General features: G+C 38.2%; 1 protein-coding gene across 12 annotated transcripts in view; it reads left to right on the top strand.

Annotated features, from left to right (window-relative positions):
* The first annotated feature begins 2,849 nt into the window (after positions 1-2,849).
* PHF20L1 (PHD finger protein 20 like 1) overlaps positions 2,850-12,850 on the top strand; it is a 75,645-nt gene continuing 65,644 nt past the window's right edge. For 4 of the 12 annotated variants that reach the window (XM_061123167.1, XM_061123166.1, XM_061123164.1 and 1 more), the window contains exons 1-2: positions 2,852-3,077; positions 5,206-5,325. In XM_061123167.1, the coding sequence (XP_060979150.1) occupies positions 5,243-5,325 (83 nt within the window). In that variant the 5' untranslated portion in view covers positions 2,852-3,077; positions 5,206-5,242. Of the gene's footprint in view, positions 3,078-5,204; positions 5,326-9,569; positions 9,715-12,850 lie in introns of those variants that run through there. The other 8 variants (XM_061123172.1, XM_061123171.1, XM_061123165.1 and 5 more) reach the window with 4 other exon arrangements.

Raw genomic sequence — 12,850 nt, 5'->3', positions numbered from 1 at the left:
CAGTTCAAAAGCATCAATTCTTCAGTGCTCAGCTTTCTTTATAGTCCAACTCTCACATCCATACATGACCACTGGAAAAACCATAGCCTTGACTAGACGGGCTTTTGTTGGCAAAATAATGTCTCTGCTTTATAGTGCGCTGTGTAGGTTGGTCATAACTTTCCTTCCAAGGAGTAAGTGTCTTTTAATTTCATGGCTACAATCACCGTCTGCAGTGATTTTGGAGCCCAAAAAAATAAAGTCAGCTACTGTTTCCACTGTTTTCCCATCTATTTCCCATGAAGTGATGGGACTGGATGCCATGAACTCAGTTTTCTGAATGTTGAGCTTTAGGCCAACTTTTGCATTCTCCTCTTTCACTTTCATCAAGAGGCTTTTTAGTTCCTCTTCACTTTCTGCCATAAGGGTGGTGTCATCTGCATATCTGAGGTTATTGATATTTCTCCCAGCAATCTTGATTCCAGCTTGTGCTTCATCCAGCCCAGCGTTTCTCATGATGTACTCTGCATATAAGTTAAATAAGCAGGGTGACAATATACAGCCTTGACGTACTCCTTTTCCTATTTGGAACCAGTCTGTTGTTCCATGTCCACTTCTAATTGTTGCTTCCTGACCTGCATACAGATTTCTCAAGCCCCATCCATTTCCAAGGTGCCCTCTAAAGAAAAGTATTGACTCCATTGAGAAACCTCACCCATACAATCCACTCAAGCAAGGAATCATTTACATTCGACCTAGTTTCCATTTATTTTCTTTCAAATTACGTTATTGGAGGGATCTCTTGTTAAATCCCAATTAAAATGGAAGAATCATCTGTTCAGGGTAAATTGGTAGATTGTCAGCCAACTGTGGAGACTGGATAGAATCTCTGCTATCCTTTATGTACATATTCTATTTAAATTACAATCTCAAATTTTCAGTGATGTAAAACAATGAATATACGTATTTCTTCTCACCTACTGGTTTGTGGGTCAGCAGGGATTTTGCCAGGGTTCAGTTAGTTAGCTCTGGGCTGAAATTAGAAATGTGATTACTGGTATTGCCAGTGTTGCTGGAATTTTTTTTTTTTTCTCATTTTGAGCATCACTAGCAGCTTCTGATACACAGTTCTCAGTGTGAGAGGCTAATTGGTATAGATGAGAATGGAACTTTAGCTGCAAGGGAAACTGAGAACATGAGTTTCCTATACTTTCATCTTATTGAGTGCAAGGTTGGAAGTCTTCACCCTAAGACTCAGAAGGTATGTCAGTTTTCATTAGGTAACAAACAACTTTCAAAATTTCAATAGCTTAAACCAACAATTATTTTTTCCTTATATTATGTATCAGTTGTGGATCAGCGTCATCATAATCTCTTTAGAATATGGGTTGTTAGAACAGTAACCATCTCAGAAATTGCATTTCACTGTGCCAGACACAGACAGCTTGGTGAATTGGCTTTTTAAATTACCAACTGGCTGTGACAAAACTTCCAATTTCATTTTATTAGCCAGAGCAAATCGAACGGTCACACATAATCCTGAGGAGGGTGCAAAGTATAAACCTGTCACGTGTACATAAGATTCTGGGAACATGTGGTGTCCTGTACTAATGACAACTACAATGGGAAATTTCCCACACATGGAGAGGGATTTCAGATACTGGTCAACAGAAAAACTAAGACAAATGTCCACAGAGATTGTCTTATCTATATATTTCTGTATATTGCCATCTTTCCGTGTAATTCAGTAGCTATAAGTAACATAGTAAGAGCTGATTGAATGCCTGTTGAAGAAAGGATATGGATGTAGTTATTTAAATTACTGAATCTCACTATACTGGAAGCTTAAAGAGTGATACTTTGCTATTTTAACTCTACTCTGTAAAGTGTGATAAAAGTATTGTGTTGTTTGTATGCAATGTTGCATATAGAAAGCTTGAGACTCAGAGTGGCAACCTGGAAAGAGAAAAAAGATGTTTATCTCGAAATTCTTTCAATACGTTCACTTGTTGGTTTCCCTTACAATGGGGATGCTTTCTTCTGTGACAATACAGAGTTTGGGTTACGGTACGTGTTTAAGAAAAGAAGTTTTGCTACCATTGTTCATTTATTCTTAGGTTGCCATGTCCTTCTCCAAGGGATCTTCCAAACCAGGGACCGAACCTGGAACCTGGATTTCCCGCATTGCAGGCAGATTCTTTAGCATCTGAGCCATCAAGACAGCCCTATTCTTAGGCAAGTCACTTCAGTTTAGCCATAGGTTCTTCAGCTGTCCTCGTCCTCCACGGGCAACCCCACACAAAATGTCTTAGTAATATTTGCCTTTTGTGTTGTAAGGATCTCCTATATAGAATACAATTGTGCGATTGTAGTTGTCATGTGATGCACTCACAGCACAGGGCCTGCCATAAAGAAGGCATTCAATAGACGTTTATTCACTTTTATAACAGTAACCACTTGCTCTATTCTTTACGTGGAATGGGGGTGCAGTGTGCACACATCAGTACAAAAGTTTGCCCAGGATGCAGGGATTGAGGAAATTTTGAGAGCCCGGTTAACAACAAATCAACAGCATTAACATTCAGTGGGCTTAGGCCTCATCTTCCAAAGGTCAAACACTTCCCAACTGCCAAAAAAGCGCCCGGGCCGCGTTCCTCAGTTGCTAACCAGAGCCCCTGCAGCCAGCGGTCAGCCAACTGCCGCAAAGCCCCGCCTCCCAGGGCGGCCCTCCAATCGGCCGCGCGGTCCGCGCCCAACCCTCTTGCGTCACGTGACGCGCCCAGGCCCGCTTCCGGCGCGTCGCGGACGGCTGACGTCGCCGGGCCCGGCGTCGCGTCAGGGCTGGCCGGCGGCGGCGGCGGCTGAGGAGGCGATGGCAGCGGACACCGAGCGGGCTTGAGCGCTCGGACCTGCTCCCTCCCCGGCGCGACCTCGGGCCCGACCCCGCGCTGCGGCCCCGGCTCGCTCCGATCCTGCTCCCTCCGCTACCGCTGCCTGGGCGGAGGCCGGTGGCGGAGGCCCGGGCTGGCCGTCCTGTTCGCGCCCCGGCTCGGCCCCGGACAGCCCGACACCTGTGCAAAAAAGAGGAGGCCGAGTCGGTAAGAGACAGCAGCGGCGGCAGGGCTTGGAGCCCGCCGGGTCCCCCGCCTGGCCGACCGGGACACCCCCGCGCTGGTGTCTGTCTCTGGCCCGCGTCCCTCCCCATAACTCGCCGCCCCTATTGTCTGGGCGCCGCCGCTCTGTCTCCCCCTCCCTTCCTTCCCCCTCCGCCTCTCGCCGGGGGCCGGACGGCTGTCAAACCCGGAGGCGTCTCCTACACCCTGCGAGCCGGGTCTGAGCTTTTCCTGTCGGTCTCTGGTCACCTCCCTCCCGTCCCGCATCACCAACCACCACCGTTTCTTTGGCCCCGCGGCCATTCCCTGACCCCGGCTTCACTCTCCCACTGTTGTGTGTCTTGCTCAATTTTCTTTTCTCGCCGTTTGTCAGGTCCACAAGTTTCATAGTCCTTATGCTTTCTTGTTCATTTTCCTTTCCAGTTTTTTTTCCCCCTCTTCGTTCTCTCTGTCCCCCTTTCTCTTTTGCTTCAAGTTTTACCCCTCAATAGAACTGTTTACTTGGTCTTACTTTTCCTTAATTCACATCGCTCCCCATCTGCCCCTCTCCACTCAAGAAAAGGAAATCTTGCTTTTTCTGAAACCTCATCCAGAAGCACCTCTGAGAGGATTGTATGTCCTAACTTGATCATTTCTTGTGGGTTCTAAGTTTGAGCCTAGAAAATGTTAGGGTAACTGGTCGGTTACCCTTCCTAAGTTTTCCTTGTGAAGAGCAGTAGGAAAAGTGTATTCGATTTCTACGCAAAACGTCTAAGTAACCGCCTTGGATGTTGCACACTGACCAGACCGTTATTAAAAGTATTCATACTATTGTTTCTTTTATACAGAATGCCCTCTGGCTGAGCTTGCTGTTAACTTTAATGCACTAATCTTTGCTGCTGCCATGGCCGGCAGGAGGATATCACCCCCGCCCCATTCTCCCCCCTACTTACCACTCCATGAATATTTAAGTTTGATTTTTACATTTTTTTAATGGCATGTATTGTTATATTTGGCATATATGGCATGTACGTTGCCTTACCTAGTAGATTCTAAGAGAAAAAGGCAGTTGGTTTTTATGCTTGCTGTTATGTTTTGTCCCTTTTCAGTTGTGACAAAACCATTGCAAAAGCATGGTACAGCTGTGTGTTTTCTTTTTTAAACTAGGAGGGAGCATAGTCGTATTTGTAATTCTTAATTTCAAAAAGGTTTTAAGGATTTTTCCTCTCCCACATTAGCAGTAGGTTTCTATTCCTGATTAAATATATTTTGATTGAGCTGTCTCAAAATGCATCCATGTTCCTCAGGTGCTAGTTTGTGAAAAAGAGACTACCAAGTGTGCTGAACATCCACTGGCCAAAACGATAGTGAATATTCTACATGTCCATGGTCTAATGAGGAATAGGTATTCCTTTGTAGTTTTTTGTTTGTTTGAACTACAGCCTTTTATTGCCAATGTGGGTACTGTCTATATAGAAATATAGTAGAAATTCTCAGAGTTAAAACTCTGTGTCACTGTTGCTTACTGAATGTGAAGAAAATGAGGTTTCCTCTGTAACTTTATGTTAGCTAAAATTATTGAATCATGTGCTACCAGGTGGGAGATCATAGGTAGTGAAAAATCCTAATCACTAGAGGAATTACTAAAATCTTTACTAGAAGTGTGTGTACTGTTTCTTTCATCTTTATGATCTCTAGTGATTTACCAAGTGCTTTATATTATAAGGCACTCAATAAATATTAGTTGAAAAACTTGGTTAATTTGTTCTCTTAAGAATTTCAGTAGTCATGTGCCAGATCACTCAGTTGTCTTGATTTTTCAAAGATAGCAAAACATTTTCAACTGTTATCTTGAAGAATTTTCTTGGATATTTTCAAGTTAAAATTTAAAGCACTTTAACCATTAGTGTTAATCCTCATTTGTTCATTCTTTTAAAGTAACTACCTTTTTAATGTCCTTTTTCTTAATATATTAGTAAGATTGCCTGAAAGTTGCACAGTACTTTTATTGGCAATCATCATTCAAGTTTCTTAAAAATTTGGTGGTTATTTTAACTTGTAATGTTTAAAAAATTCTGTTTAATCACTTGTGCCTTTTATGTATCAGAAGCTAACATTTTTTTTCTCTCTTGAGGTAGTGAAAAGAGAATCCTGAAGAATAGGATCTCAAGATGAGTAAAAAGCCCCCAAATCGTCCTGGAATCACTTTTGAGATCGGTGCTCGTTTGGAGGCACTGGACTACTTACAAAAATGGTATGGAAAATACGGAGCCCCTGAAGTAAAGCCCAGTATCTGTAATCTACATGGGTTGGTTAATTGCTCTTTTCCTGACAAGTGGCAGAAACATTAACCTTGTTCACATTTTGAATAAGCATATACATTGTTTTTTAGTTTTCCTACTCTTCAACAGATTTTGCAGTTATCAACACTCTTGTGTACTTAATATGAGATCTATGGGTGGTGGGGGAGAGAGAGGATTAATCTAAATAACTCAGTTCTTAAGGTTTGTATAAAACTTGATGTAAATCTATTTTTTTGGTGCCTGTTTCATAGCTGGTCTTTCAAACTACAGAATATGTTGATGGTTAGCATATTCGTCATTGGCTGTTCCACCTGAGACCAAAACCCAATATATCTCTTTCCTCCCCGGAGTGTGGTGACCTAAAGGCGAGTTTTCACTGTTTCCAGTTTTCAATGAGTAATCCTTTCAGGCCTTCTCATTTCTTCTCCTCTACCCGCCATCTCTACCTCTGCCTGTGATAAGTGGTGAATTCGGATAGTTTCAGCATACCCCTACATACACAGTGGTGTAGGAGAAGTTGGTTACCTGGTGTAAAATCACTGCCCAGAAAGGAGAGAAAGGAAAATAGCATACACCAGGATGGCTGGACCACAATAGGAATAATCCTCTCTTTCTCCTCGGGAATGCCTCCCTCATTCTCAGTAGCTGGTCTCTAGCTCTACTGTCTGGGTGGGTGTCTCTTGGTGCCATTCTCAGCCCCCTACTCAGAGATGGGCATTGGAGAGCCTTCTCTCCTGGGAGTGGTTCAGCCTCAGCTCTGCTTGAAGCCCATTTATTCTGATGAAGGCTCTAGCAGTTCAGCAACTATACCAGACTTTTGGACATTTTCTACAATTCTCTTAAAGATGTAGTTGGCATGTTGTAGATTTGTCTTTGATTGATTCGTATTAAGTCAACTTCCTGAGTTGGCAATGGCAGGCAGAGAAATCTTGTTTAGTCATGATGTTTGACTTTAGACCAGCCTGGGGTTTTTGTCTGTTAGCATCCGGTGTTGGAAATCTGCACACATCCGTGACCCCCAGCTTGATGGGTCTTTTTGGGACCATTCAAATATACAGTTTGTGGTGGGAAGGCAGTTATTTGGCCTCATGCCACCAAGCTGCATCTCAGTGAATGTTTCTTTTTAGGGGGCTTACTTACTTTCATAAGGTGGAAAATGTCTACAGTGTTCTCAGGAGGCGCTTGGAAAATGGGAACCAGGCATTTTAGCATCCCCTCCTAGTTGTGATGGTAAACAGTGCCTCCAAGTGTTGCCAGGTGTTCTGGGGTTGGGGGCTCTCTGTGCCCCTGATGGAGAGCCTCTGCATTCGACTGTACAAGGAAAGATGCTGTCTTAGTCCATAATTAACTCTCTTTGCTTTTGATTTTGACCAAAGGAAGCTTTTTACTTTGAAGGCACTCACAGTTGAATCTCTCTGTGATAGAAGAGGATGAGAAATGCTACTTCTTTGATGTTAACCCTTACTTTCTTTTCTTTTGTTAAAGTTACTAGCTTTTTGAATTTCTGGTTTAATTCACAAGATTCTTTTCTTAGGCTTCCAAACTGACCAAATTGCAATTGAATTAGCTTCCAGTTTTGAAAAAGTACATAGTTTATTAGTCCTTCCAGTGGCCTTCAGGGATATTGACATAATTAATTTTGATATTTGTTAAAAATTCACTTATGGTGAAATGCTTCCTAATTCATTAGCTGTTAAATCAGTGATTCAGTAGTTAAAAGAAAAAGATTATAAAAAAGGACTACTTTAAAAATTAAGTCTGAGTTTGCTTTTAGAGTATGTGGAATTTCAGAAAACAAATGAAAGTTGTAGCTTAGTTTTTTCACTGTTTTATGATTCTCATCAAAAAGTTTCAAGTGCTTAGATAGTGTGATATCATGCAGATATACTCATTCATAATATTTAGATTTAATTTAAATGACCCCAGTAATAATGGTCTCTTTAAAGTGAGTAAACATTAACCAAAATAATCACATATGATAATCACTGACACTTGTCAGTTTGATTTTATGCACTCATTTATATGAAGATTTTAGCGTTCTGCTATAGTGGTGCTTTAAGTAAAAACAAATTAATAGTATTGTATATACATATTCTAGGTAATTGAAAGAAATAATTTTCTTGTTGTGACTTTATTAATGTCAGTAGTCTCAAGAACTGTTTAGGCTTGGGTGGCCCTTTAATTTGTAGGACAACTAATTAACTGCTAAGGTTCATTAAATTTTTTGTGGGGCAGAAAGAAATTGTGTGAGACATGGTGCTCTTAATATTTTATTTCCAAATAAGATAAACTTTATGTTTTATTTGTTAAGGACCATTCTGTATTCCATATAAATTCTGTACATTTTTGCTTTAATATCAAGTAAAACTACTGAAGGGTTATTTAAGTGTTTAAAAACTTTGATATTGTTATGAGGGCAAAGCAGTTAATCACTGAAAATATACTGAACTTTCATCCTTCCCCCTCTTCTTTCTTTCATATTCTCTTCGGGTTGCATCCACATTGAATGCATCCATAGTTAGTCTTCCACATTTATTCATTAAGCTGGAATAGTAGTGAAGCCCTACTTGACATAAATGTCTTTTGAGTTGTAGGCATTAGAAAGGGAGGGACATGCAGGAATGCAAATATTACTTATTCTCTTTGTACTCAAGACATTTAACAATGAGCAGTGTAGCTATTTTAAAAAAAATGACTTCTCACAGGTTGGTACATTTAGCTCTTAAAGAGAAGCACTGAGAAAAAGTTGTGATAGTGAGGCACCTGAATGCCAGTCTCTCTTATATGTAGCAGGTTTTTCCTATATCAAAAAAGGTAAAGGAAAATATTTCTTTAGTATGTGCCCTAGAAATAAAAGGATAAACTCTAAATTTAGTGGACAGAAATAAAATTAAGTGCCTACATTTAGGCTTGGGGTAGAGTTGATTTAATAGGAAGACTGAACCTATTTTTCTTTCGTAAAATACTTTATTATTCCTTGAGCAAATCATATCACATACTCTTTGGAGTTCAGAAAGATATTTTCATCCTTGGAAATACATTTCACATTTTTAAGTAGCAATTTATTATTTTTTTGCTTTCAGAGTAATTTTCCAGCTACATCAGTAAATCCTGGTGGTTTGATTATTTACCAGTACTAATGAATGCAGGGTCTGAGAAGCCAGAGAGAGGCCACTCACCTTTTATCCCAGTGTGTGCTTTTAGATACCTGAATCTATTCTTTGTTGACTAAACCTAATTCTTACTGAAAAGTGTGGGTTGCTTTAATTTTTTAAAAAATTTATAGTCTTACTGAAAACATTTTGTTTTTTTCCTCAACAGTCTTTTAATTTAAGTGTCTTTAAAAATGCTAATGTTTACAGTTAAGACAATCAACCATTTTCTCTCTTATCTTTATGTCCTAACCTGAACATATTGGCTGTATAATCTCTTGGATGCAGTAACATCATAAGGATGAAAATAGATACAGGTTGTTGATACAGGTTGTGTTTGGGGAAAAAAGTTGAGAGTTGAAGTTATATTTGACACACCATCAGTGAATTCTAAAGAGGAAAGAGTCAGGTTGTCACTTTCTGATCTTGTAAATACGGGTAAGTCCTTGAATTTGGTTGGTGTAGCAGTAAAATGAAAGCAGTGTTACTTACTTTAAGGATCAAATAAAATAATGTATTTAAACTTGCTTCAAATTATATGAAATAATACATGATTATAAAGCACTGAGGTAAATGCAAGGAAAGAGGAAGAGTTGAAAAATCTTTGGGGATCTGAAGCCTCAGGTGTGTAAGTTTTTAAATGTAGCCTTAGTGTTGACAGGAGAATGATCTAAGATGTAGAAGGAATATCATGTCATTGCAACATGCTATAAACCATCTTTTTGAGGTGATGCTAAAAATCTTTGTTTTTGAAGAGTTTTATAATTTACAAAGCACCCTTAAGACATTCAAGTATCTAATCGTTCTGAGTATTATTCAATAAGAAAAGTGATAAAATCATACCAGTTTGACTACTGATTTAACATTTAGATTGAAATTAAAATATTCTCTAGCAAATGATTTAGTTGTGAAAACACAACAAATAAAGTAAGTGTGCTCTGGTGTTACTCTTAAAATTGAAATTATAAAGTTAGTTTAAAACATTCAGATGAGTTATGCTCTTCTGACCTTTTTTGGAATATTTCTATTTAATTCTCTTCTAGATCTAAAGGAAAGGAAAATGAAAGATTAAAAAAAAGTGGAGATGTCTCCAAGTGTCAGAGTTTGATAGAACAGTATAAATTTGAATTGGCAAATGCTGTTTCCACACATTTGGAGTTTTTTGAACTGTATGGAACATTTGCAAATGTGAGTTTTTAAAATGTTCATGAACAGAATTTTGTAGAGTGGGAAAATTGAATAAATTCAGATTGTAGCAAGTACACATACTTTATAATTTAAATTAAATTTTGTATTATCTGAATTAAAAGAGGTTGTCTTGGAAGCTGTGTGGTCTGTATTTGAAACAGAAGAGGAATGTTCCTGAAAAGGAGTGTGTAGATCAAATTTTGCTGGGAGAAGTTGAGGGCAAGAGGAGAAGGGGGCGACAGAGGATGAGGTGGTTGGATGGCATCACTGACTCAATGGACATGAGTTTGAGCAAACTCAGGGAGATAGTGATGGACAGAGAAGCCTGGAGTGCTGCAGTTCTTGGGGTCGCCAAGAGTCAGACACGACTTAGTGACTGAACAACAACAAGATCAAATTTAAAAGCTGAAAACATACTTAAATTACATTAGGTGAGTTTGGAATTTGTAGAAACCATGGGTGAATACTTTTAAAATATTCTTTTGCTAATGTGAATAAAATATGTCCTTTTGTACATAGAACTTCCCTAAATCTCTTTGTGCTTAGAAGATATTGATTCTAATTTTGGGTCACTAACTACCTTTGAAAACCTAATTTAATCTGTAGACTCAGAAGAATGTACAATCATATTTATATACCAAACTAATTGAGTAATCTATTATAGGTGGTGGTAGGAAGCTTAATGGGGAACTCCAGACTAAGGACCCTGCTTGTAAAGAATTTCAAATTGAAATTCGTAAGACTTACAAATTCTGAGATTCTTTACAGTCAGAAAGTCACAAGTTTTGAATCCTAAGATCTAAGTGAACCCTCAGTTTAATAATCAAACAGGTCTACACCAGTGTACAAACATTTTAGTTCTTTAATTTTTAAAATTTCCACTTAAGAAAGCTCTGAACTTTTTTTTTTAAATAGTTTTTTGATGAGTGTTTTTTTAAAAGTCTTACATTGAGTTTGTTACAATATTTCTTTTGTTTAATGTTTTGGTTTTTTGGCTGTGAGGCATGTGGGAGCTTAGCTACTGGCCCAGGATTGGAACCCATGTCTCCTGCACTGGAAGGTGAAGTCTTAACCACTAGACTGTAAGGGAAGTTCCTCTATGAACTTTCAAAGATAAAGTTCTCCTTTTCCCTCCCCTGTTCCTCCCCACAAAAAAATGTTGAAAGCAGTATTAGAAATAGGTGTAGAGTAGACATATTTATTTTAAAATACGCCTGCTTTGTTCTTGTGGTCTTTTCTCTCACATTCTTTCATTATGTTCTTTTTTTTTTTTTTCTTTAGCTTTTTCTTGCTTGCTCAAATTTTTGTTTATCCTAGTTCTCTTGAAAGGCAGGAGAAAAGGAGTATTGAAAAAGGTAGATATAACTAAAGTCAGAAAACGTGGCTTTAGGTGCTGTTCTGCCATGAACTATGGGACTTTGGAGAGTTCTTTGCTTTAATGTCCCTAAAATGAAGGTGTGACATATTCAGTAATCTTTTAGGTCCGCTGAACTGGAAACAAATTCTTTTATCTACTTTTTACCTGTTCAGCAGGGACAGGTATTTTAGTCTCACTTTTAGATAGGTAATAAATGACTTGAGGCAGAAGTAAAGTAGGTAAAGACTGGAAGTCACATGTAGTGTGCTCAAAACTGCCAGACTCTAAAAGAAGAGAAAATTAATTGAAAAGGATGGAGAACGGTGAATATAATTGGAAACAAATATTTAGAATTTTAAAGTACTTGTATTATAGTGGTGTTGGGAAGGTAGTTACTCTTTCTCCATCCTGCTGTTGCTCATTTAAATGCTTTCTTATTAACTTTAATTTTGAAATTACTTAGAATTATAACTAAAGGCTTTAAGAAGCCAGTAGTTATTCAGTAGGATACTTTAACTTTCTGTTGTACCCATTAACTAACAAATTGATTATTTTACTAAGTTCATTGATGTTAGTAACTATATTTTAAAGTGATTCAGGTGAAGTCCAAAAGAGTGGTTCTCAAACTTGAGCCTGCATCAGAATCACCTGAAGGGTCCCAGTGTTTTGGTGTTTTTATATGACTTTGTATTGAAGAACTATTACCTACCACCTTATGCAAATCATCAATCAGCATATAAAAATTTTCTTTTTATTAAAGTAGAAGCTGGTATATAAGGTACTGTGTTATTTCTGTCATTAAAATTAACTCAAATTGGAGAGAATTATTGCAATAAAATTGAGGAAAGAATGTGGATGTTTAATATTCAGTGTATATTAAAAGTCTCTTTTCATTGCCAAAAACCCAACCCTCTTCAGTGAAAAATGAGTATGTTTCTAATATATCATGGGTAGGTAAGGTACTAAAAAATAATTTACTAATGTGAAATAAATTATATGCAAGCCCTATCCCATTTACTCATAAAAAGGTACCCAGGAAATTTCATTGAATTTTAGTGGGTTAGTCAAAAATGAACCTGAAAGTTTTGGGGATATCTTGAGATCTGGTTACCACTATAAAACACCACTGCAAATGAATTATGACTTGTTGAAAACTAAGCATAAAATGATAAGAATGATATTTATCGAACTATTAAGGAATTTCATATCATTTCATTTTTAAAGTCACCTAGTGTTTTTCTTCAGAGAAGGCAATGGCACCCCGCTCCAGTACTCTTGCCTGGAGAATCCCAGGGACGGGGGAGCCTGGTGGGCTGCCGTCTATGGGGTCACAAACAGTCGGACATGACTGAAGCGACTTAGCAGCAGCAGCAGCAGCAGCAGCAGCAGTGTTTTTCTTAGGTCCCTAACAACCCATATCCCAACCTTCCTATCTTAATTTTTAAATGTAAGTTATGACAGAATCAAGCATATAAGTTAAGCTACTTTTTCCCCTTAGCGTTCTTTTATCATCATAATGTAATGTTTCATACTTAGACATAGTTGAGATGGAATTTGCCTTTTTTTTTGAGAATTTTTAATAATAAAACAGAGTCTGTTTGCTTAATCTTTTTATATGGGATGGGAGGAATGTTTATTTTGTACAGTATAATAAAAGCTATTTTCCATGCTTTCTGGCTAACAAAAACTTTTTGCATTTTATTTGTATCAGAAACAAAATTAAATTTGCAAGAAAAAATAAACATATATCTTGATTTCATATTGTTTTTGTTTTCAGTA

This window comes from Dama dama, chromosome 21 (genome assembly GCF_033118175.1).
Source record: "Dama dama isolate Ldn47 chromosome 21, ASM3311817v1, whole genome shotgun sequence".
In the NCBI taxonomy this organism is placed as follows: domain Eukaryota; kingdom Metazoa; phylum Chordata; class Mammalia; order Artiodactyla; family Cervidae; genus Dama; species Dama dama.
This window is presented reverse-complemented; position numbering and strand designations above follow the sequence as displayed.